The sequence below is a fragment of the Elgaria multicarinata genome, chromosome 23 (assembly GCF_023053635.1).
Source record: "Elgaria multicarinata webbii isolate HBS135686 ecotype San Diego chromosome 23, rElgMul1.1.pri, whole genome shotgun sequence".
In the NCBI taxonomy this organism is placed as follows: Eukaryota; Metazoa; Chordata; class Lepidosauria; order Squamata; family Anguidae; genus Elgaria; species Elgaria multicarinata.
This window is the reverse complement of record NC_086193.1, coordinates 10,932,522-10,955,037: the sequence shown is the minus strand read 5'-3', so window position 1 is coordinate 10,955,037 and position 22,516 is coordinate 10,932,522. Positions and strand designations below refer to the sequence as shown.

At 49.9% G+C, this 22,516-nt stretch overlaps 2 protein-coding genes across 5 annotated transcripts in view; both read left to right on the top strand.

Moving 5' to 3' along the window:
* Positions 1 to 9: 9 nt before the first annotated feature.
* On the top strand, positions 10 to 14,325 carry HAUS8 (HAUS augmin like complex subunit 8). 4 transcript variants are annotated; one of them, XM_063147130.1, is made up of 10 exons: positions 10 to 104; positions 1,585 to 1,640; positions 2,229 to 2,322; positions 4,104 to 4,187; positions 5,087 to 5,157; positions 6,603 to 6,677; positions 8,552 to 8,710; positions 10,386 to 10,527; positions 13,041 to 13,182; positions 13,894 to 14,325. In XM_063147130.1, exons 1-10 carry the CDS (start codon positions 20 to 22, stop codon positions 14,108 to 14,110), a joined length of 1,125 nt encoding a protein of 374 aa, XP_063003200.1. In that variant the 5' UTR covers positions 10 to 19; the 3' UTR covers positions 14,111 to 14,325. The 4 variants fall into 4 exon arrangements, with proteins under 4 accessions (XP_063003200.1, XP_063003198.1, XP_063003201.1 ...); XM_063147128.1 differs by having other exon boundaries at positions 5,087 to 5,214; XM_063147131.1 differs by lacking the exon at positions 10 to 104 and adding an exon at positions 281 to 386.
* Positions 14,326 to 19,460: 5,135 nt separating this feature from the next.
* MYO9B (myosin IXB) overlaps positions 19,461 to 22,516 on the top strand; it is a 62,448-nt gene continuing 59,392 nt past the window's right edge. Inside the window, exon 1 of the mRNA XM_063147106.1 lies at positions 19,461 to 19,520. The gene's annotated coding sequence lies outside the window, so the exon portion shown is untranslated. The remainder of the gene's footprint in view (positions 19,521 to 22,516) is intronic.

Genomic DNA, 22,516 nt, shown 5'->3' with positions numbered 1-22,516 from the left:
CCTCCCCCCCTTTTGGGGGATGCTGGGAGTTGTAGTCCAACGCTCACGGCGGGGCCCAAGTTGGGGGTGGGGGGAGGTGACGGCCGAGGCTGAGGAGCGCGAAAGTGAGTTCTGCGCATGCGGCAGGTCGGGGGAGCGAGAGGGAAGGAGAGAGAGCGCCCGCAGTGGAAGTGGGGCGCTCTAGCCTCGAGGCTTCCGCCTCCTCGGTGGCGCGCCGCGCTTCTTAAAGGGCCAGCGGGGACGCGGAAGGCGCCGTTTGAGAGGAAAGGCGGGAAGGTCTCCTGCGAGCGCCGGAGGAGGAGGGATCGGGGCCCGGCCTCGCGTCTCTGCCCGCAGCGAGCCCGACATGGCCGAGGGGGACACGAGCACCAGGCCCAAGCAGAGAGGTAATGGCGCTCTGCACATGCTCCTGTGCTTGTGTGGGAGCGAAGTGGCGCTTTGCACATGCTCCTCTGCGCCAGCGTGTGTGTGTGTGTGTGTGTGTGTGTGTGTGTGTGGGAATGGCACTGGCACTGTGCACATGCTGTTGCGGGCAGACACGGCACTCTGCACATGCTCATTTGCATGAGGTGGGGCACTGCATAAGCTTTTGTGGGGGCGCTCTGCACATGCTCCTGTGTTTGTGTGGGTGCGAAGTGGCACTTTGCACATGCTCCTCTGCGCCAGCGTGTGTGTGTGTGTGTGTGTGGGAATGGCACTGTGCACATGCTGTTGCGAGGAGACACGGCACTCTGCACATGCTCATTTGTATGAGGTGGGGCACTGCATAAGCTTTTTGTGGGGGCGCTCTGTACGTGTTCACGTCTTCATGTGGGGGGGGCAGTTGCGCTCTGCACATGCTCCTGTGTTTTGTGGGTGCGAAGTGGCACTTTGCACATGCTCCTCTGCGCCAGCTTGTGGGGGGGGGAGACACGGCACTCTGCACATGCTCATGTCTTCATGTGGGGGGGGGCAGTTGCGCTCTGCACATACTCCTGTGTTTTGTGGGGTGGGTGGGAAATGGCACTCTGCATCTGTCCTATGAGCTTCATGACTCAACAAGGATTTGAACTCAAGTCTTCCTGGGCCACGACGGACACCCCATTCCCTGCACCTTCACTGAGGCTTAGTGTACATTCATGTATTTTATATCGGAGCTCCAATATGGAATCGGAAGTCCAGCACAGATTCTCCGCGGCAACAAAGTTCCCAGCTTCCACAAAGTGTCTGCCTCCCTTGGGTAAAGCTACTTCACACATGCTCAGAGGCACCTCGCACGCAACTCCCTTCTAATTTCTCTCTCTCTCATTTTTGTTTCGTCGCTTATCTTTTTATTATTATTATTATTATTATTATTATTTATTAGTTACATTACATTAAATAAAACAACAGTGCACCCATCACCGGGACCAACTACACCTTCATCCCTTTCCCCAAAATTGTAACATTTCTTGTACAGGTGTACATCCTTTCCCTCTTAACAAAACAAATTCCAAAAACGGTTTCCATATAACCTCAAATTCATTTTAATTGCACCTTCCTTTTTATATTTTAATATTACATGTTAATTTATCATTGATAGCTATTGTTTCGTTGCTTGTGTAGGAGGAAGAATCGTGCCCTCCCGTTACCTGCAGTATGAAAGGAAAACAGCTGGAAAGGTGATGAAATCTGAAATCGAAACCCAACTGCTCTTTGCTGTTTTGTTTTTTGTCTGTTTTTATTTTATAAAGACGAAGGCTTTTACTTTAATAACATGTAACTTTTCAAAAAGGAAACAACCCTGCGGTGAACAGCCTGTAAGTTCTTAAGAGCACAATTCCAGCACCAGTATTCCTGTGGTTCTTCTTTTGCAGTGCTCTGCGTGTGCTGAATTATACGTATACTATGCAATCCTATGCGTGTTTAGACAGAAATATGTCCTGCAACAGCTAGCTGCTTTCCGCCATGTAAACGTGCTGAGATCCAAATCTGAGCTGGCGCATTGCTGGAGTGTGTTTTAAGATCCACACGTTCCACATCTCTCAAGCAAAGTCACGTAGGGAGAAGACCATAGCTCTATGGCAGAGCTCCTGTTCACGTGCAGAGGGTCCCAGGTCCAATCCCTGGAGGGCTGGGAAAATCTCCTGCCTGAAACGCTCAAGAGCTGCTATTGCTGGGCTGGATACACCAAAGGCCTGACTCAGTAGAAGGCAGCTTCCGGTAATGCTAACTTGCGATAACGTGCCCGTGTGGTTTTTAATTGCCAGGAAACTTCAGACACCAGCCTGTCGTTCGCCAGAGGGCCGGACAGGGTCGCATCTCCAAAGAGGCCGTCGTTTCAAAAACGCAAAACCTTGGCAGGTGAGTTTTGTCGTGGCTGCAGGGCGACTGTCTGCAGAAGTCGCTCCTGAGCTCCCTAGAACGGCGGTGGTTTTGCAGAGGATTCTGGGACGCGTCCCAGAGCACGCGCAAGTTTGTCTGCAGCCCTGGATGAATCGGCGGTGGCGGCCTGCTGTTGCTCGGTGGGGCAGGTGGGCCTCCGACGCTGCTGCAATGTGGGGAATGTTCAGAGCGCGGGTTGTGTTTTTAGGGCCACTGGTCTGTCATTATAAGAACATCAGAAGAGCCCTGAGGCTGGACTAGACCGAGGGCCCATCTAGTCCAGCGCTCTGTTCACACAGAGGTCGACCACCTGTCGACTGGGACCCACAAGCAGAACACGGTGCAACAGCACCCTCCCGCCCATGTTCCCCAGCAACTGGTGCACACAGGCTTGCTGCCTCAGATACTGGAGGTCGCACACAACCATCAGGGCTAGTAGCCTTCTCCAGGAATTGAGCCAACCCCCTTTTTAAAGCCATCCCAATGGGTGGCCGTCGCTACATCTTGTGGTAGCGAGTTCCATAGTTTAACTCTGCACTGTGTGAAGAAAGCCTTCATAGAATCATAGAATAGTAAGAACGTATTTAGAAGACCGTATTCTCCCTTATGAGCGTGCCCGTGCTCTGAGAACTTCTGGAGAAGCCCTTCTTTCAGTCCCTCCATCTTCACAGGCGCGCTTGGGGGGAACACGGAAGAGGGCCTTCTCGGTGGCTGCTCCGGTGCTCTGGAACTCTCTTCCCGGGGAAGCTCGGCTGGCTCCCTCCTTGATGGGCTTTCGGAAGCAGGCTAAAACTTTTTTGTTCAAGCAGGCCTTTGGAGAATAATCTGGCCCTCCGTCTATGTTAATGTCTTATAATTTTGCTGTGTATTTTAAACTTTTATGTTCCCTCCCCTCCCCCCCAATGTATGTTTTAAATTTTGTAAGGCCGCCTTGAGGCCCAACATTGGGCAAAAGGTAGGATACAAATAATAATAATAATAATAATAATAATATAATTAATAATAGAGTTGGAAGGGGCCTATAAGGCCATCGAGTCCAACCCCCTGCTCAATGCAGGAATATTATTATTATTATTATTATTATTATTATTATTATTATTGGCATGGCTTCCCATAAACCTCAGGGCTCCTTCCTTTTATTTGTCCTGAATCTCCCACCAGCTTCATAGGATGACCCTGGATTCTAGTATTTTGAGAGTGAGAGAAAAATGTTCCCCTGTCCACATGCTCCGCACCAGGCATGATTTTGCACGCCTTGAGGAGCAATGAGAAGGGAGTAGTTTAGGGATAGGATTATTCAAGGCGACAGGACTGATGTCCTAGTCATGGACAGCTGACGGGACTCAGATCTGCTCTTGCATTGAAACTCTTCTGGCTGTTATTTTAATAATATATCAGTTTTATGTTTTAATTACTTTTATGTATTTTATAATATTTTTTGTGTTCTATGTTGTTCCTCGCCTCAATCCAGGGGGAGAGGTGGGTAAGAAATAAATATATTATAATTATATTGTTGTTTTATACTTTGAATGTTTTTAATTTTTGTGAACCGCCCAGAGAGCTTCGGCTATTGGGCGGTATAGAAATATAATAATTAAATAAATAAAATAAATATTATTAATTAATTAATTAATTAAAGGCAGGGCTTCCCATAAACCTTAGGGCTCCTTTGAACAGAGTTTGAAAACCGTTCAATCGATCAGAACCCTGCGAAGGAGAATTGGACTGCTAATTCTTTTCTCCCCCTCCTTCCCTTCCAGAAACCACTGCTAGCGCATTGCAGTCAACCATGCTGGACAAACATGGGGTTTCCCGGCCTGACCTGGAGCTTTCTGCCATCAATGGTACGTTTTCGCCTTCGGAGTGGGTGGGTGGGCGCTGCGTTTGTAAACCGAGGTAGGGCTGCTTCCGAAGCAGCGTGGGAAGAGGAAATGGTGTAAAAAGCCAACGACGGCCACAGATCGCTCTTGGGGTCCGTTCAGGATCCCTTTCTTTGTCAGTGTGGTGCAAAGGAAACTGTCCCTTTGCAGACCTGATCCTGGCATTTCCCTGGAACGGGCAACGTGGAACCCAGTGTCAAGGCTTTGATTTTATTTTTTAGCTACGCACGTTCATCTCCTCGCTTTTTCCTCAAGGAGGACTGGGTTCCTGCGCTGCCTTAATAGTGGTACAGAAGAGGGGTGCAGCTTGCTGGGAGTGGCAGGGAGAAAGACAGCACTAGCTGACTTTTTTTTTATTTATTACATTTATATCCTGCCTTTTTTCCTCCAAGCAACCCAAGGCAGCGTACATAATCCTCCCCCTCTCCATGTTATCCTCACAACAACAACCCTGTGAGGTAGGTTGGGCTGAGAGTCTGTGACTGGCCCAAAGTCACCCAGTGGGTTTCCATGGCCAAGTGGGGACTAGAACCCAGATCTCCCAACTCCCAGTCCGACACCTTAGCCACTACACCACACTGACTTTCCCTCTATGCAAGCTTTGCCCTCCTGAGATGTACTGGATTGCAATTCCCCAAATCCCCCAGCCAGCTTTGGGAGTTGCACATCTCAGGATGGTCCCGCGATGGCAAAGGTTGCTTTACATTATTGTTAGACATTTAGGAGACCCCTCTTCCTTTCTAACCTTAAGCAACAACAGCAAAACAGAACATGAGGATCTCAACCTACCCATTGAAACTCCATCCCCCTCCCTCTCGGCTGTAGCTCAACACAACTGTCCCTGTTTGCTTGCCATCTTCCAGACAAAAGCCGCCACCAGACCCCGGTTTTGAAGCCGAGCGTAAAGAGCAGCTCCAGGAAAAAGCGGACTTTGGTGAGTGCCGACGGGTCATCGGGCGTAGGACGTGTTTGCCGTCCGTGCGCATCTCAGGTAAGTAGCCCTGGCTATAAGAGCCGTGTTCAAGAGACCTCCTGGGATGTTGGGTCCCTGTTTTTGCTGGATGCTTTTAGGATTCAGGAGCAATAAGCACACAGGCGGGTTGGAGCCTTAACGCTTTATTCCACAGCAGGCAGAAAGGCACAAGGAAACACATAATACTGAGCAGGAGAGTTTGCTTCCTTGTTCAGTTGTCAGGAGCGCCAGGTGAACGTCTACGGAGAGACCCCAGTCAAACAGGCAACACCTGCTCAGCACAGGTGTGCGCCGAAGCTCTCTGAGCACGTTTCTGGGAACTTACGTACCTGAGGCCTCCGTGGACTGAAAGAACTGGGCAGGTTTAGCCTGGAGAAGAGAAGACGGAGGGGAGGCACGAGAGCACTCTTCAAGGACTTGCAAAGTTGTCCCACGGAGGAGGGCCAGGATCTTTCCTCGATCCTCCCAGAGTGCAGGAGACAGAATAACGGGCTCAAGTGACAGGAAGCCAGATTCCAGCTGGACATCAGGAAAAACGTCCTGATGGTTAGAGCAGTATGACGATGGAACTAATGACCTAGGGAGGCCGTGGGCTCTCCCACCCTAGAGGCCTTCAAGAGGCATCTGTCAGGGATGCTTGAAGGTGGATTCCTGCATTGAGCGGGGGGTTGGACTCCATGGCCTTAGAGGGCCCTTACAACTCTACCGTCCTATGATTCTATGGCCTGCGTGCTGGCTGGCTGCACCAGTGACCTTCACACACCTGGTGTGCTGGTCCACTCCCATCTTACCTATTCCTCCAAGGTCATAAAACAGGCCAGAGCCGGTGGCCGTCCGCCAACACAGATAACTCGGGTGGCCATCCTTCACTCCCTAATTAACACCACCTGAGGCAGAGACTGGACAGAAAATGCAAAGAAATGATATGAACACCTTGAAAGGAACCCGGCCCTCAAGTGGAATTTTTGGACAGAGGTGGGCAATGGCTGCTTACCAGCTGATGCTCTTCGAGATGCAAAGGTCTTCCTGTTTTATTTTCCCATACAGTCCCAAGCGCCCACTTTATTTTTCTGAACTGCCCAGAGAGTCTTTGGTTGTTGGGCCAGTATAGAAATGAAACAATTTTTTTTTAAAAAAACTTGGGAAATGGTCTGTCTCAGGACTCGTTGGCTCAAATGTCCCCAAATCGAAAATGTCTCCGAATGCTCAGAGAGGCAGCAAGGGAGAATAGGAGTCGTCTTCCACAGAGGTTAAATTTTAGGTTTTCAGTTTATTTCTTTATAGGGGTGGGGGGGAATCTTCCTGTTTCTGAGTAGATCAATGGCGGAATAATGTTTCAGCCCTCTTTCCGTCCCTGTACATTCCTAGAAGGAAATTTGCTTTTTGTTTTGTTTTATTTTTTCCAGGTATCTTCTGATTGTGAGGATCTGATTGCGTTTCAGGACTCTCAGACTCTGCTGCTAATGAATGCCTCCATAAAGGTAAAGGGCCGGCAGGCGTCTACTTAGATCGGGGTGGGAACGCTTTTTGGTGTCAGGGGCACATTTCACCTGTGGGCGGTGTCAGAGTGGGAGGGGATTATTACCATTTAAAGCCTGCTCAGAAGTAAGGAGGTCAAGGCTTCTGCATATCTACTCACAAGTAAGCAGGACTTATTCAGCTGCACTTCCAAAAAGCATCCCAAAAAACAAGCCTCTGCATGTCTACTTACAAGTAAGCAGATGGGAGGATTCCATTTTGGGGGCACAGCAGGAAGGGCCATATGTGATGATTACCATTTCAAGCCTACTCAGAAGTAAGCAGGACAGGGCATCTGTGTGGCTACTCAGAAGTAAGCAGGAATGAAACACTTAGCTGCACTTACAAATCGCAACCCAGGTTCAACCTCTGTGTGTCTATTCACATGTAAGCAGGCTAAGACTCTGAATGCGTACTCAGAAGTAAGCAGGCTAAGACTCTGCATGCCTACTCAGAAGTAAGCAGGCTAAGACTCTGCATGGCTACTCAGAAGTAAGCAGGACAGACTCACTCAGCAACATTTTCAAGTACCAAGCCCCTGCATGTTTACTCACCATTAAGCAGGTCTTCCTGTCTGCAAAATCACACCTTTGCAACAGCTCAGTCCTTATTTATTTATTTATTACATTTTTACACGGCCCAATAGCTGAAGCTCTCTGGGCGGTTCGCAAAAATTAAAACCATGAAAAGCATAATAAAACAACCCACAATCTAAAAACACAAATACAAAATACGATATAAAAAGCACAACCAGGATAAAACCACACAGCAGAAATTGATATAGATTAAAACACGGAATTAAAACAGCAAAGTTTAAATTTAAGATAAATTAAGTGTTAATATACTGAGAAAATAAAAAGATCTTCAGCTGGTGACAGAAGGAATATTTATTTATTTATTTATTTAAAACATTTATATCCCGCCCTATATCGTTCAGATCTCAGAGAGGCATAAAGATAAAAACATACAGTGTAAAATAAATATGCACAGTTAAAAACAAATTAAACAGTGTAGGCGCCAGGCAAACCTCTCTGGGGAGCTCATTCCACAGCTGGGGTGCCACAGCAGAGAAGGCCCTGCTCCTGGTAGCCACCTGCCTCCCTTCCTTTGGCAGGGGCTCACGGAGAAAGACCCCTGAGGATGACCTTAGGGTCCGGGCAGGTACATATGGGAGGAGGCGTTCCTTCAGATAGCCTGGCCCCAAGCCATTTAGGGCTTTGAATGTTAGTACCAGCACTTTAAATTGGGCCCAGACCTGGACTGGCAGCCAACGAAGTTGTAAAAGAGGTCCGCCTGACACCTACACTGTACTCCTTTCATCCCCAGCTGAAGACCTTTTTATTCTCTCAGTATTTTAACTTAAATTTAAATTGTACTGTTGTAATTCTGTATTTTAATCTTACATCAATTTCTGCTGTGTGGTTTTACCCTGGTTGTGCTTTTTATACTGTATTTTGTAGACTGTTGGTTGTTTTATTAGGGTTTTAATTTTTGTGAACCGCCCAGAGAGCTTCGGCTATTGGGCGGTATAAAAATGTCATAAATAAATAAATAAAATAATAAAAGGACTGACGTGATGTGGTCTCACTGGCCAGTCCCTGTTAGTAAACGGGCTGCCCTGTTTTGTACCAGCTGAAGTTTCCGGACCGTTTTCAAAGGCAGCCCCACGTGTAACGCATATTTGAAAGTGAATTGGTTTTAAATCTCTCCACCTTATCTCTGATCAGTGATGGGAGATAACAAGGCAAGCAGCTTGACAGCCTGACCTAGACCCAAGAGGTTTTTAAACGAAGTAAGACTTGTCAAAAACTGCCTTGCCTCTGTTGTGGTGCAATAGATGGAGAAAAACCTGGCCCTTCTGGAAGGGGAAGGCGAAAGGAACTTGTTTACGCTGTTCGAGGAAGCGGAGAGGCTGCAGAGGGTCGTGCACGAGAAGAAGCGCCGGCTGCAGCGGCTGAGGAAAGAGCATGAGCTCACGGAAGCGCTGGACAGGCAGGTCGGTCTGCTTTTCCGTACAACGTTACATCTGTGTTCGTACGACGCGTTTTAACCCAGTGAGGGAGCTGCCGCCCTCCCCCCCCCCAAAGCGGCTTGCAAGCCTCACAGGATCCATTTAAAACCAATGCCTCATCTCGAGTATTGCGTCCAGTTCTGGGCTCCACAATTCAAGAAGGACGCAGACAAGCTGGAGGGGGTTCAGAGGAGGGCAACCAGGATGAACTGGGGTCTGGAAACAAAGCCCTATGAAGAGAGACTGAAAGAACTGGGCAGGTTTAGCCTGGAGAAGAGAAAATGGAGGGGAGACATGATAGCACTCTTCAAATACGTAAAAGGTTGTCACACAGAGGAGGGCCAGGATCTCTTCTCGATCCTCCCAGAGTGCAGGACACGGAATAATGGGCTCAAGTCAAAGGAAGCCAGATTCCGGCTGGACATCAGGGAAAACTTCCTGACTGTTAGAGCAATACGACAATGGAATCAGTTACCTAGGGATGTGGTGGGCTCTCCCACACTACAGGCCTTCAAGAGGCAGCTGGACAAGCATCTGTCAGGGATGCTTTAGGGTGGATTCCTGCATTGAGCAGGGGGTTGGACTTGATGGCCTTATAGGACCCTTCCAACTCTGCTATTCTATGATTCTATGAATGCCGAACTCGCTCAAAACAGCTTCGTAAACAAAACAGCTTAGAAAGCATGTCTGGAGCAAGGAATTTGGGCTGTCTCCCTGGAAGGCTGGGAAGGAAAGGTGCAAGCGAGCCTGGGGATGTTGGGCTGGGTGGATTGGGCCCTTTTTCTTTTGTACCTTCTCTGCGGCTGCTCCAGGGCTCTGGAACTCTCTTCCCAGGGAAGTTAAACTGGCTCCCTCCCTGATGAGGATAATAATAATGATAATGATAAAAATAATAATAAATAAAATTAGTTCTTACTCGCCTCTCCCTTTGGATCAAGGCGGGGAACAACATTAGTACAGCGATACAATATCAATCAAATGCATAAAATTAGTTAAAAGTAGGGTGAGCATATGGAAAGGAGGACAGGGCTCCTGTATCTTTAACAGTTGTATTGAAAAGGGAATTTCAGCAGGTGTCATTTGTATATATGGAGAACCTGGTGAAATTCCCTCTTCACCACAACCGTTAAAGCTGCCCTCTTTTAAATCTGGCCACTCTAGAATAGCTCCTGCAGCTTTAACTGTTGTGATGAAGAGGGAATTTCACCAGGTTCTCTATACATACAAATGACACCTGCTGAAATTCCCTTTTCTATGCAACTGTTAAAGATACAGGAGCCCTGTCCTCCTTTTCATAGGGTCACCCTATTAAAAGAGCATATAAAACCAATACGATACTAAAATAACGATCAGGACTTCTTAAAATTCTTAGGTTTAAAATTCATCTGGGTAGGCCTGCCAGAAGACTTATTTATTTATTTTTATTTATTTATTACATTTTTATACCGCCCAATAGCCGAAGCTCTCTGGGCGGTTCACAAGCTCTCTGGGCGGTTCACAGCTTAAACTCGGAGAGAGTGTTAAGTTGACGAATCTCTTCCGGCAGGTCGTTCTGCAGTCTGGGGGGCGGCAGAAGACCAGGCCCTTGGTATGTTTCCAGGGGCAGGCTAAAACTTTTCGGTTCTGGCTGGCCTTTCATCCTCACATGCTTGTTTTCTAGCTGGAAGTGCTCAGCCCGGTTTCCAAGCAAGGCGCACGGTTCAGAGAGGAGTACAAGCACTTTGCCACGGCCCTGGACTCGACGAGACACGAGCTGCCTACAAAGGATATCTACTTGGGGGAGAATAAATGCCAATATCTAGGTACGGAAATGCAGCACCTTCACTGCCCCCACCCACCCAAGAGGTTAGATTGCGTTTCCAGACAAGATGGAGGTGCTCGCTGTCAGAGGTCACAACCTGTGTTTGGAGGGGTGTCAACCAGTTCTGGATGGGGTTATACTCCCCCTGAAAGACTGTGTTTGCAGCTCGGGGTGCTTCTGGATCCGTCGCTCCAAATGACAGCCCTTATTGATGCAACGGCCAGGAGTGGCTACTATCAGCTTCGGCTGATACGCCAGTTGCGCCCCTTCCTAGAGTCAGGAGACCTAGAGACGGTCGTGCACGTGCTGGTAACTTCGAGGCTCGGCTTCTGTAATGCGCTCTACATTCTGTGCCTAGTCCGGAAACTTCAGCTAGTTCAAAATATGGCAGCCAGGCTGGTCCCACCTAGGGGGACCACATTACACCAGTCTTAAAATCGCTTCACTGGCTGCCAATTAGTTTCCGGGCGAAGTATAAAGTGTTGGTTATCACCTGTAAAGCCCTACATGGTTTGGGTCCAGGTTACCTGCAGGATCGCCTTCTCCCGTACAATCCGCCCGCACACTCAGGTCGTCTGGGAAGAATCCACTTCAGCTAGCAAAAACTAGGCTGATAACCATTACCCAGAGGACCTTTTCTTCTGCCACTCCCAGTTTGTGGCATGGCTTGCCGGGAGAGATCCATCAACTTAACAGTCTTCCGGAATTTAAGAAAGCCATGAAGACTGATCTCTTCCGGCAGGCCTGCCCAGTTTGTTTATTTATTTATTTATTTATTTATTTATTTATTACATTTTTATACCGCCCAAAAGCCGAAGCTCTCTGGGCGGTTCACAAAAAATTCAGTTGAATTTTAAGATGCCTTTTTTAATGGTGTGCTGCTTTTAACGATGCACTGGTTTTAAACGTTTGAATTAATTGTATGTATTTTATGGTGTTTTTATTTTTGCTGTACCCTGCCTCGATCCAGAGGGAGAGGCGGGTAACAAATAAATATATTATTGTCATCATCATCATCATCATCTTTTATACCTGAAGGCTATGGCAGGCCCTGTACCGACAGAGATAAAAACTCTACACCTGACATTAGAGGCTCTGCCACGATGGAACTGGTGTTTGATGGCCTGTGTTTATTTTTTATTTATTTATTACATATTTATATTGCCCAACAGCTGGGGCTCTCTCTGGGCAATTCGCAACTAAAGCCATAATACACAAAGGTCAAGAGTCAAAACTATATATTTTTTAAAAAAATGCCATATAAAACCAGCAAAAGTTGTAATCCAGGGAAAGCTTGTCTAAAAAAGGAGGCGTTTGAAAGGGTGTTATGTTTTCTGCTTCTCGAACTGCATGAGGGAGAGGGGTTTCCAGAGGGCGGGGGCTGCTGCGTTGAAGCCGGCCTCCGGATGTGTTTGAGAACTACAATGCCCATCATTCCCGCTGGACCTCAGGAAAAACTTCCTGACTGTTAGAGCAGCACGACAATGGAACCAGTGACCTAGGGTATACTGTTGTTTTATACTTTGAATGGTTTTAATTTTTGTGAACCGCCGAGAGAGCTCCGGCTATTGGGCGGTATAGAAATGCAATAAATAACTAAAAATAAATAAATAGGGAGGTTGCGGGCTCTCCCACACTAGAGGCCTTCAAGAGGTAGCTGGACAACCCTCTGTCAGGGATGCTTTAGGGTGGATTCCTGCATTGAGCAGGGGGTTGGACTGGATGGCCTTTTAGGCCCCTTCCAACTCTGCTATTCTATGATTCTAAGCTGGAGCGTGTTCAGAGGAGGACAACCAGGATCATCAGGGGTCTGGAAACAAAGCCCTGTGAGGAGAGACTGAAAGAACTGGGCATGTTTAGCCTGGAGAAGAGAAGATTGAGGGGAGACATGAGAGCACTCTTCAAATACGTAAAAGGTTGTCACACAGAGCAGCGCCAGGATCTCTTCTCGGTCCTCCCAGAGTGCAGGACACGGAATAACGGGCTCAAGTTAAAGGAAGCCAGATTCCAGCTGGACATCAGGAAAAACTTCCTGACTGTTAGAGCAGTACGACAATGGAACCAGATACCTAGGGAGATTGTGGGCACTCCCACACTAGAGGCCTTCAAGAGGCAGCTGGACAGCCGTCTGTCAAGGATACTTTAGGGTGGATTCCTGCATTGAGCAGGGGGTTGGACTGGATGGCCTTAGAGGCCCCCTCCAACTCTACTATTCTAGGATTCTATGATTCCCAGCCAGCTGGGTGGTCAAATGGAGCACACACCCCATGTTTTATAAGGCTCATTCCGTTTCTGTTAGTCAGCGCAGAGGGAGGAGGGGAAATTTCACGCAGGGGCCCCATCCTCCTCATCTCCTGGTTTTTGAAATCGCAACAGCTACTGCCTCCGCAGGTACCCCGGGGACTCTGTATTTACACGCTTCTTTCAAAGCGAGGTAGCCGGTCAGTGATGGCCGGTCACGCCCGGCGCCCCGTCTGGCTAACGGCGGCTTCTTTTGACCCTTTCTCCGGACAGCGGACTTGCAGAAAGGCCTGGCCGAGACGCAGGGCGTCCTGGAGAAAGCCTTGCTGCGGCACTCGGAGGAAAACGCCCGGGCGCTGGGTGCGGCGAAAGAGCTGGAGGAGGCCTCCTTGAAGCTCTACGAAGAGCTGCCGAGGTCTGTCATGAAGGAGGACGTTTGGGAGGTGTTTTGGGGGCTGGGGGAGCCAACGAGGACCTCGAGGAGTCCTTGGGGCATACTTCCTCTTATCCCTCTTCAGGTGACCGGCAGGATGAAAAGCTTCGTACTGAGAATAGGTTTGGGAGTTGCTGGGATGCGGATTTTGGCCAAGCATTAGGAGAAGCTGCCAATCAGGGAGGGCTGTTTGGCGGGAGGGGGGGGGGGGGCGCTAAGCCTTGTGCCGTGCATGCAGGAGCTGAGAATCAAACTGCCGGTATCCTACTGCCTTTCTACAAACCTACACTTGGAATACTGTGTGCGGTTCTGGTCACCACACCATCAAAAAGGATATGATAGAGGTGGGGAAAGTGCGACTGAAATTATGAAGGGGCTGAATGTACGAGGGAAGGTGACATCAGCTGGGATTGTTTAGCTGGGAAAAACGGAGCCGGAGGGGGAGACAGGATAGAGGTGGACAAAATGAAGCATGGTGTGGAGAAGGTGGATGTAGGGAGACCTTTTTCTCCCTCTCTCAAAATACTTGAACCCGGAGTCATCCCACGAAGCTGATGGGTGGGAGGTTTAGAAGAGAGAAAAGGAAGGACTTCTTCACCAGGTGTCGTGGCGGCCGCCCGTTTCGATGGCTTTAAAAGGCGGTTGGCCGTCGCTTCAACCCCTTCTCTCTTTTCTCTCCCCGCCTTCCCGTAGGACTTTTGCGCAAGTCCTGGACCTGTCTGCCGGCGTGAGCAAAGAGTCCTCGCTGCATTACCAGAAAGTGTGCGAAGACACCCTGGGGCTGGAGACGGCGAAGCAGCTGTACTTCCGTCAAGCCGGGGGCACGGCTCCTGGGCCGGTTTTTCCGTCGGCTGAAGCTACGGCACCCCGTGTGTTATTCCCTGTTCCCCCCCTCCATTCAAGCTGCTGAGAGGGTCCGTCTCCAAGAGGTAGCCTGGTACCGAAGAACTGAGCGCCGATGGCAGGATTTACTGAGAGCGAGAGACGGAAGGCACGAGGGGAACCAAGATGCCTCCCCTTTTTCTCCCCGTTTCTTGAGCTCATTATTCCCAGTTGACTAAGATATGCACCTTACAACACTTGTGTTGTTACTATTATTTTTTATTAAAACACTTTTGCATTGCAGGCGTGGCTTTTCCAGCATTCTTATGGGATTGCGGTTTTCTTTTCTTCTTTCAGCCTTCCCCAACCTGGTGCCTTGCAGACGTGTGGGGCGATAAACTCCCAGCATCCCCTGGGGGGAGGCGGATGTTGACGTTGGCAGTCCAACTCGGTCATCTGGCCATGTTGGCTGAGATGACCTCTCCCTTGCCCTGCCAGGGATGTGTCCTGACCGCTGCAAGTCAGGAGTTGGGGTGCAAAAGGAAAACTGGTCTTCCCTACTAACTTGGAAGCCAGGAAGCCAGATTCCAGCTGGACATCAGGAAAAACTTCCTGACTGTTAGAGCAGTATGACAATGGAATCAGTTACCTAGGGAGGTTGTGGGCTCTCCCACACTAGAGGCCTTCAGGAGGCAGCTGGACAACCATCTGTCAGGGATGCTTTAGGGTGGATTCCTGCATTGAGCAGGGGGTTGGGCTCGATGGCCTTGTAGGCCCCTTCCAACTCTGCTATTCTATGATTCTAACTTAATGGGCCTATTCAGACCATGGTTAGGCCGCTAACCCTTTTGCAGCAAATGGTTAGTGACCGTGTTTAAGCTGGGGTTATGGAGCCACCATGGTTAGGATGGGTTCACGCGACAAAACAACAAGATGAAATTTAATTGGGAAATTTAATTGGGATAAATGCCAAGTTCTACATTTGGGAAATAGAAACCAAAGGCACAGTTACAAGATGGGGGATACTTGGCTCAGCAATACTACAAACGAGAAGGAATTGTTGTAGATCACAAGCTGAATATGAGCCAACAGTGCAATGTGGCTGCAAGAAAGGCAAATGCCATTTTGGGCTGCATAAATAGAAGTATAGCTTCCAAATTGCGAGAGGTACTGGTTCCTCTCTATTCGGCCCTGGTTAGGCCTCATCTAGAGTATTGCGTCCAGTTCTGGGCTCCACAATTCAAGAAGGCCACAGACAAGCTGGAGTGTGTTCAGAGGAGGGCAACCAGGAGGATCAGGGGTCTGGAAACAAAGCCCTATGAAGAGAGACTGAAAGAACTGGGCATGTTTAGCCTGGAGAAGAGAAGACTGAGGGGAGACATGAGAGCACTCTTCAAATACGTAAAAGGTCGTCACACAGAGGAGGGCCAGGATCTCTTCTCGATCCTCCCAGAGTGCAGGACACAGAATAACGGGCTCAAGTTACAGGAAGCCAGATTCCAGCTGGACATCAGGAAAAACTTCCTGACTGTTAGAACAGTACAACAATGGAATCAGTGACCTAGGGAGGTGGTGGGCTCTCCCACCCTAGAGGCCTTCAAGAGGCAGCTGGACAAGCATCTGTCAGGTACGCTGCAGGGTGGATTCCTGCATTGAGCAGGGGGTTGGACTCAATGGCTTTGTAGGCCCCTTCCAACTCTGCTATTCTATGATTCTATGACGTGTGAAGCCATAACGTTTAGCTCAAAATGCTTAACCACTGTGGCTCAGTGTGGCGTCTGAACAGCGTCAGTGCGTTTTTTAGAAGTATTTCTTAATTTGTGCCATGAAGTTTGAGGCATCTCTTATCAGCGTAAGAACATGAGAAGTGCCCAGATGCTGGATCAGACCAAGGGTCCATCTAGTCCAGCATTCTGTTCGCACAGGGGCCAATCAGAGAAACTCACAAGCAGAATATGAGTGCAACAGCACCCTCCCACCCATGTTCCCCAGCAACAGGCTTATCGCCTTGGATACTGGAGGAAGCACGTAGCCATCAGGGCTAGTAGCCATTGATGGCCTTCTCCTCCTCCAGGAATTGAATCCACGCCTTTTTAAAGCCTTCCAAATGGGTGGACGTCACTACATCTTGTGGTAGCGAGTTCCATAGTTTAACAGTGCGCCAAATAAGATCGAATAGCAGGAGTGCTGCAGCCGCTCGACAGGGCTCAAGTATGTGGGTGAGGGCGGGTACCGGAGCCTGGAGGTCCAAGGTTAAGCTGGCCCTGCAGCAACCCATGAAGGGGGCAGGGGTGGGAATTTAGGATCAGTGGTGGATCACGCTTGAGGCTATTTATGGAAATGTACATTTTTCTGTATCTATATGCCCATTGTCCAGATCTGGGACTCGAACAAAGAAGCAGTCTTCACGCAGAGCTATATTCTAAACAGTAAGTTGTTGGCCCAGGAACAGAGGGAGGGTGGTTAAGTTAAAATTAGAACTTTTAGCTTAAGAGAAAGAGAGAGACTTGTATTCCCCTATGGGACGTATTCTCTCAAGAACTACCGGTCCCAGAGTTCCTTGTGCAAAGGCAGCTGAAGGGAGGGGCAAGGCCCCATCATAACCAGGGACACAAATTCCAAGGGAAGCTGGTATCCAGGGTTGCTGTGGTGGGACTTAACAGGCCCAAAATATATGAGAGTAAATGTCCAGGGCAACCTTCCCTCAACTCCCAGCGTAAGAACATCAGAAGTGTCATGCTGGATCAGAGAATCATAGAATCATAGAATAGCAGAGTTGGAAGGGGCCTACAAGGCCATCGAGTCCAACCCCCTGCTCAATGCAGGAATCCACCCTAAAGCATCCCTGACAGAGGGTTGTCCAGCTGCCTCTTGAAGGCCTCTAGTGTGGGAGAGCCCACAACCTCCCTAGGTCACTGGTTCCATTGTCGCACTGCTCTAACAGTCAGGAAGTTTTTCCTGATGTCCAGCCGGAATCTGGCTTCCTTTAACGTGAGCCCGTTATTCCATGTCCTGCACTCTGGGAGGATCGAGAAGAGATCCTGGCCCTCCTCTGTGTGACAACCTTTTAAGTATTTGAAGAGTGCTCTCATGTCTCCCCTCAATCTTCTCTTCTCCAGGCTAAACATGCCCAGTTCTTTCAGTCTCTCTTCATAGGGCTTTATTTCCAGACCCCTGATCATCCTGGTTGCCCTCCTCTGAACATGCTCCAGCTTGTCTGTGTCCTTCTTGAATTGTGGAGCCCAGAACTGGACGCAATACTCTAGATGAGGCCTAACCAGGGCCGAATAGAGAGGAACCAGGACCTCACATGATTTGGAAGCTATACTTCTATTAATGCCGCCCAAAATAGCATTTGCCTTCCTTGCAGCCATATCGCACTGTTGGCTCATATTCAGCTTGCGATCTACAACAATTCCAAGATCCTTCTCATTTGTAGTATTGCTGAGCCAAGTATCCCCCATCTTGTAACTGTGCCTTTGGTTTCTATTTCCTAAATGTAGAGAAGGTCCATCCAGTCCAGCACTCCGTCCACACAGCTGTCGACCAGGGACCCACAAAGCAGGACATGAGTGCAGCAGCACCCTCCCGCCCATGTTCCCCAGCAACTGGTGCACACAGGCTTACTGCCTCGGATACTGGAGGTAGCACATAGCCATCAGGGCTAGTAGCCATGGCTAGCCGTCTCCTCCTCCAGGAATTGATCCCTCCCCAGCCAGGTTAAACAGCGGTATCTAACGTGCAATCTTATACATGTCTTCGCAGAAGTAAGTCCTGCTGCGTAAAATGAGCCTTGTGTGCCTGTTGGGTGGGTGGAGGAGAGCAGCCTAAATCCACCAGAGCCGAGGAGGACGGCAGCGGAAAGAACTGGAAGACGCTGCCTTTATCTGCTTCCTTAAGGCCCAAGCCGTAACATGTAACGGGGTTTTGTGACGTACGGTGCTATGATACATCATAGTATAATTAAAATGATAACCACCTTGGCCGATTACTTGCTGACAGATGGGGCACAGCTAAACATAAGGCTGAGTGTCCGTCTAGTCCAGCACTCTGTCCACACAGGGGCCCATCAGCCAGGGACCCACAAGCAGGACATGAATGCAACAGCACCCTCCCGCCCATGTTCCCCAGCAACTTGTGCACACAGGCTTACTACTTGGATACTGGAGGGAGCACATAGCCATCAGGGCTAGTAGCCATGGATTGCCTCCCCCTCCAGGGATTTATCCATCCCCAGCCAAGTTAAACAGATTCACAGCCCCACCGCTATCATAGAATCAGAATAGGAGAGTTGGAAGGGGCCTCTAAGGCCATCCAGTCTAGCCCCCTGCTCAATGCAGGAATCCACCCTAAAGCATCCCTGACAGGTGGTTGTCCAGCTGCCTCTTGAAGGCCTCTTGTGTGGGAGAGCCCACAACCTCCCTAGGTCATGGGTTCTATTGTCGTACCGCTCTAATGGTCAGGAAGGTTTTCCTGATGTTTTGTTGTACTGCTCTAACAGTCAGGAAGTTTGCCATGTGTTGAAAATCTGGCTTCCTATCACTTGAGCCCATTATTATTCCGCATCCTGCAGTCTGGGAGAATCGAGAAGAGATCCATGGCCCTTCTTTCAGTCCCACCATCTTCACAGGCGCGCTTGGTGGGAACACGGGAGAGGGCCTTCTCGGTGGCTGCTCTGGAGCTCTGGAACTCTCTTCCGGAGGAAGCTAGACCGGCTCCCTCCTTGATGGGCTTTCGGAAGCAGGCTAAAACTTGTTTGTTCCAGCAGGCCTTTGGAGAGTAATTTAGTCCTCCATCTATGTTAATGAATTCTAATTTTGTTGTGTATTTTAATTTGTATTTTATTTATCCTGGTTGTGCTTTTTATACTGTATTTTGTATTTGTGCTTTTAACCTGTTGGTTGTTTTATTATGGTTTTAATTTTTGTGAACCGCCCAGAGAGCTTCGGCTATGGGGCGGTATAGAAATGTAATAAATAAATAAATAAATATTTTATTTTATTATTTTTACATTTCTTTTCCTAGGTTTTACAATGTATGTTTTACATTTTGTAAGACCGCCTTGAGGCCCAGTATTGGGCAAAAAGCGGGATAATAATAATAATAATAATAATAATAATAATAATAATAATAATAATAATAATAATAATAATAATAAAACAACAACAACAACAACAACAACAACAATAATGAGGAGGAGGGAGCCAAGCCAGGCGGAGTGAGGGCACGGCTAAGGGCAACGCCTTGGCTTCACTCGGTAGCAGCCCGCCTGCGCGACGCTGTTTCCTCCGGCGGCGCTGGGGCCGCGCGTGCGCCGTCGGAGGGCGCGAGCCAGGGGCTCCCTCAACCCGGAAGTGGCTCGCGCTGCCTCTGCTGCGGGGCGGGCTGGCGGGGCGGGGAGGGGCCCGAGGCGGCTCCGAGGCTGAGGCTGGCTGGGCTCGGGCGGGGAGTCGCCGCCGCCGCCTGCCTGCTCGCCTTTCCTTCCTTCCTCCCGCCAGGTAGGGATATGGGGAGCCACGGCGAGTGGAGGGGTGTGTTTTTTTGGGGGGGGGGCGCTTGTTTCTCTGAGGTAAATTGAGCGGGACGCGTGGGGAGTCTGTGGGCTTCGTGAGGTGAAATTCTGAGGTAAATGGACGAGTTTCTCTTAGGGTTGTAGTGTGTGTTTTTTGGCGGGGGGGGTCTCTTTTCTTGTGGTGGGCGGGATGTGTCTGTGAGGTAACTTTCTGAGGTAATTTGGAGGGGGGGTTCCCCAGGGGTTGAAGTGGGGGGGTCTCTTATTTTGGGGGGGGTGTTGTTTCCCTGAGGTAATTTGGAGGGGGGTTGAAGTGGGGGGGGTTCTCTTATTTTGGGGGGGTGTTTCCCTGAGGTAATTTGGAGGGGGGTTTCCCCTGGGGTTGAAGTGGGGGTGTCTCTTAATTTGGGGTGGGATGTTGTTTCCTTGAAGTAATTGGGGGTGTCTCTTAGGGTTGTAGTGGGGGGGTGTCTCGTTCCCCTGAAGTAATTGGGGGTGTCTCTTGCGTTTTGGGGGGCGTATTGAGGTGTATTTTGGGGGAGGGGGAGATGTGCTGTTTCCATGCGTTGATCAGGAGGGGATTCTCCAAAAAACTGGGGGAGGGGAACTCACTGTGGGGTGGGGGAAGCTTAGGGCAATGATAAAGGGGGAGGGGATGCCCTTTCTGTGGGGTGATTTGGGGTCTCCTGAGCTTGTGGGGGTTGAGGATTGGGGTGTCGCACTGCAGGGGGGAATTGAGAGGGGGAGCAGTGGGGGTTGGGAGCTTATGCCCCCCTATTGCTCTGAAGTAATTTGGGGAGGGGGTTCTCTTGAGGGTTTGGGGTGGGGATTGGGGGACCCTTGGGGGGGTGGAGCTCAGGGGTGCAACTGCGACAAGGTCATTTCCAAATTCATCCCGGTGGGTGGGGGGAGATGGGTCCCTCACTTGGGGGGTGGGAGGCTAACAGTGGGGGGTGGGATACGTTCAGGAGCGTTATAAGGGGGGAGTCTGGAGGTTGCTGTGTTTGCGGGGAGCTGGCAAAGAGCTACGATTTTGCTATAGGGGGGCTCATGGGATATATATGAGCCTCTGTGGGGAAAGGTGTGGGGTGTGATTCTCTGGAGGGCTCTTATTTGAAGTGGGGTGGCCAGGTCTGGGGTGGGCAAGCATGTAGCGAAGGAGGGCCGGTGTTCTAGGCATGATGCCGGGGGGTGTGTGTGTCCACAGACATCTTGGGGGCAGGGGCCGTCTCTATAGGGTGGCTTGAAAGGGCCAGGAGATTTGGGATCGACTTGGAGAGTTTAGAGAGAGCGTTGAGGGATAGAATCATAGAATAGTACAGTTGGAAGGGGCCTACAAGGCCATTGAGTCCAACCCCCTGCTCAATGCAGGAATCCACCCTAAAGCATCCCTGGCAGATGGTTGTCCAGCTGCTTCTAGTGTGGGAGAGCCCACCACCTCCCTAGGTCACTGGTTCCACTGTCGTACTGCTCTAACCGTCAGGACGTTTTTCCTGATGTCCAGCCTGAATCTGGCTTCCTGTCACTTGAGCCCGTTATTCCGTGTCCTGCACTCTGGGAGGATCGAGGAGAGATCCTGGTCCTCCTCTGTGTGACAACCTTTCCTGTATTTGAAGCGTGCTATCAGGTCTCCCCTCAATCTGCAGGCATTCACCACTTTCCCAGCCCCTCTCTTGCTCACCAGGCGAAGGACCCTGTCAGGGGGGGTCTCTGTCGACCCTATTTAGAGACAGGGGCAGCCCCACACGTCCAGGCAGCGAAGCTCCGTAATCCATAGATTGTAAGCTCCTCTGGACAGGGATCTGCGTGGCCCTTCTCATCCCTCTCTCTCTCGCTCTCTCTCCAGAGGAGATCACAACCTGTGTATTTTTACAGTGAAGGGGGCAACAGAGCGAGAGGTGTGCTTGCCTTTCAGCCGCTGGTCGTGGGCATTTAGATGCCATGTCAGGGCACGTGGGGCCCCTCAGCGTTTATGGTAGAGGAACCTCCGCTCTTTGCAAATCTGGTGCCTGACGGATCTCCTTTCTGTCATTTTCTGGGGTGACCTTGGGCCTCAGGAACCCACCCCCTGGGTGCCTCTCCGCTCCCTCCTCTGCAATTATGGCCCGTGGTTGGGCTCTCCCGCCCTGCCGCCGTGGGCTAAGGATCCTGCCCGCCCATGTTTTCAAAGAGCCGTCCCAACGGAGCCTGTGCCCTCTTACATCAGTTTGCCTAGCAGACACATTACTAATACAACTGTCCTGCTCTGGGCGTCTGACACGCCTGGAGACTCTCGACGCTGGGAGGTGGCGTCTGGCTTTCCGGCAGATGTGGAAACCCCTTCGGAGCTGGTTGGCGTCCATTCTGCTTCTCCCCTATCCTGCGCGTTCGCTGGCGCTCAGGCCAGAGGTTTGGGGCCTGTGGCTAAAACATGCTGGCAGAGTTGTAAGTCCCCAGATGACGCCATGAGGCAACACTGCATTCCACGAGGCCTAGGAACGCTCACACCCATGTGGTTTGGGCATCTGTTGGCTTGCTTTTTTCTTCATCTTAGCAGCTAATTTTTAAAACAGATTTTGTGTCGTCGTCGTCGTCCCACCCTGCCCCGGTAGAGAGAAGGAAAGCAAAAAACCTGGACGCCAAGAACATCTCAAATCACTAGTCAACCCTTTGGGCTTTTCCCACTTAAAAGGGCTTCACTTTTTAAAAGATACTCTGGTTCAGGAGGAGGCAACTAGGGGCCTATTCCAAAGAAATGTGGTTGGGTTTAGGGGGGGGGGAGTCCCAAATGCTTGGCGATGTAAAATCCTGACTCTTGTGGGCCTGGCAGTGATGGCCTAGGATGCATCCACCACCGCAGTCGAGAGACTCAGCATGGCTTCTCCTCCCAAGTCCCTCCCTGCAGCCACGAAGTTGCTCCATATCAGCCTAAACCACCATGCAGGGTTGTTGTGAGAATAAAGTTACGATGATAACTCGGTCTGTCCTGTCTTGCCGTGGGAT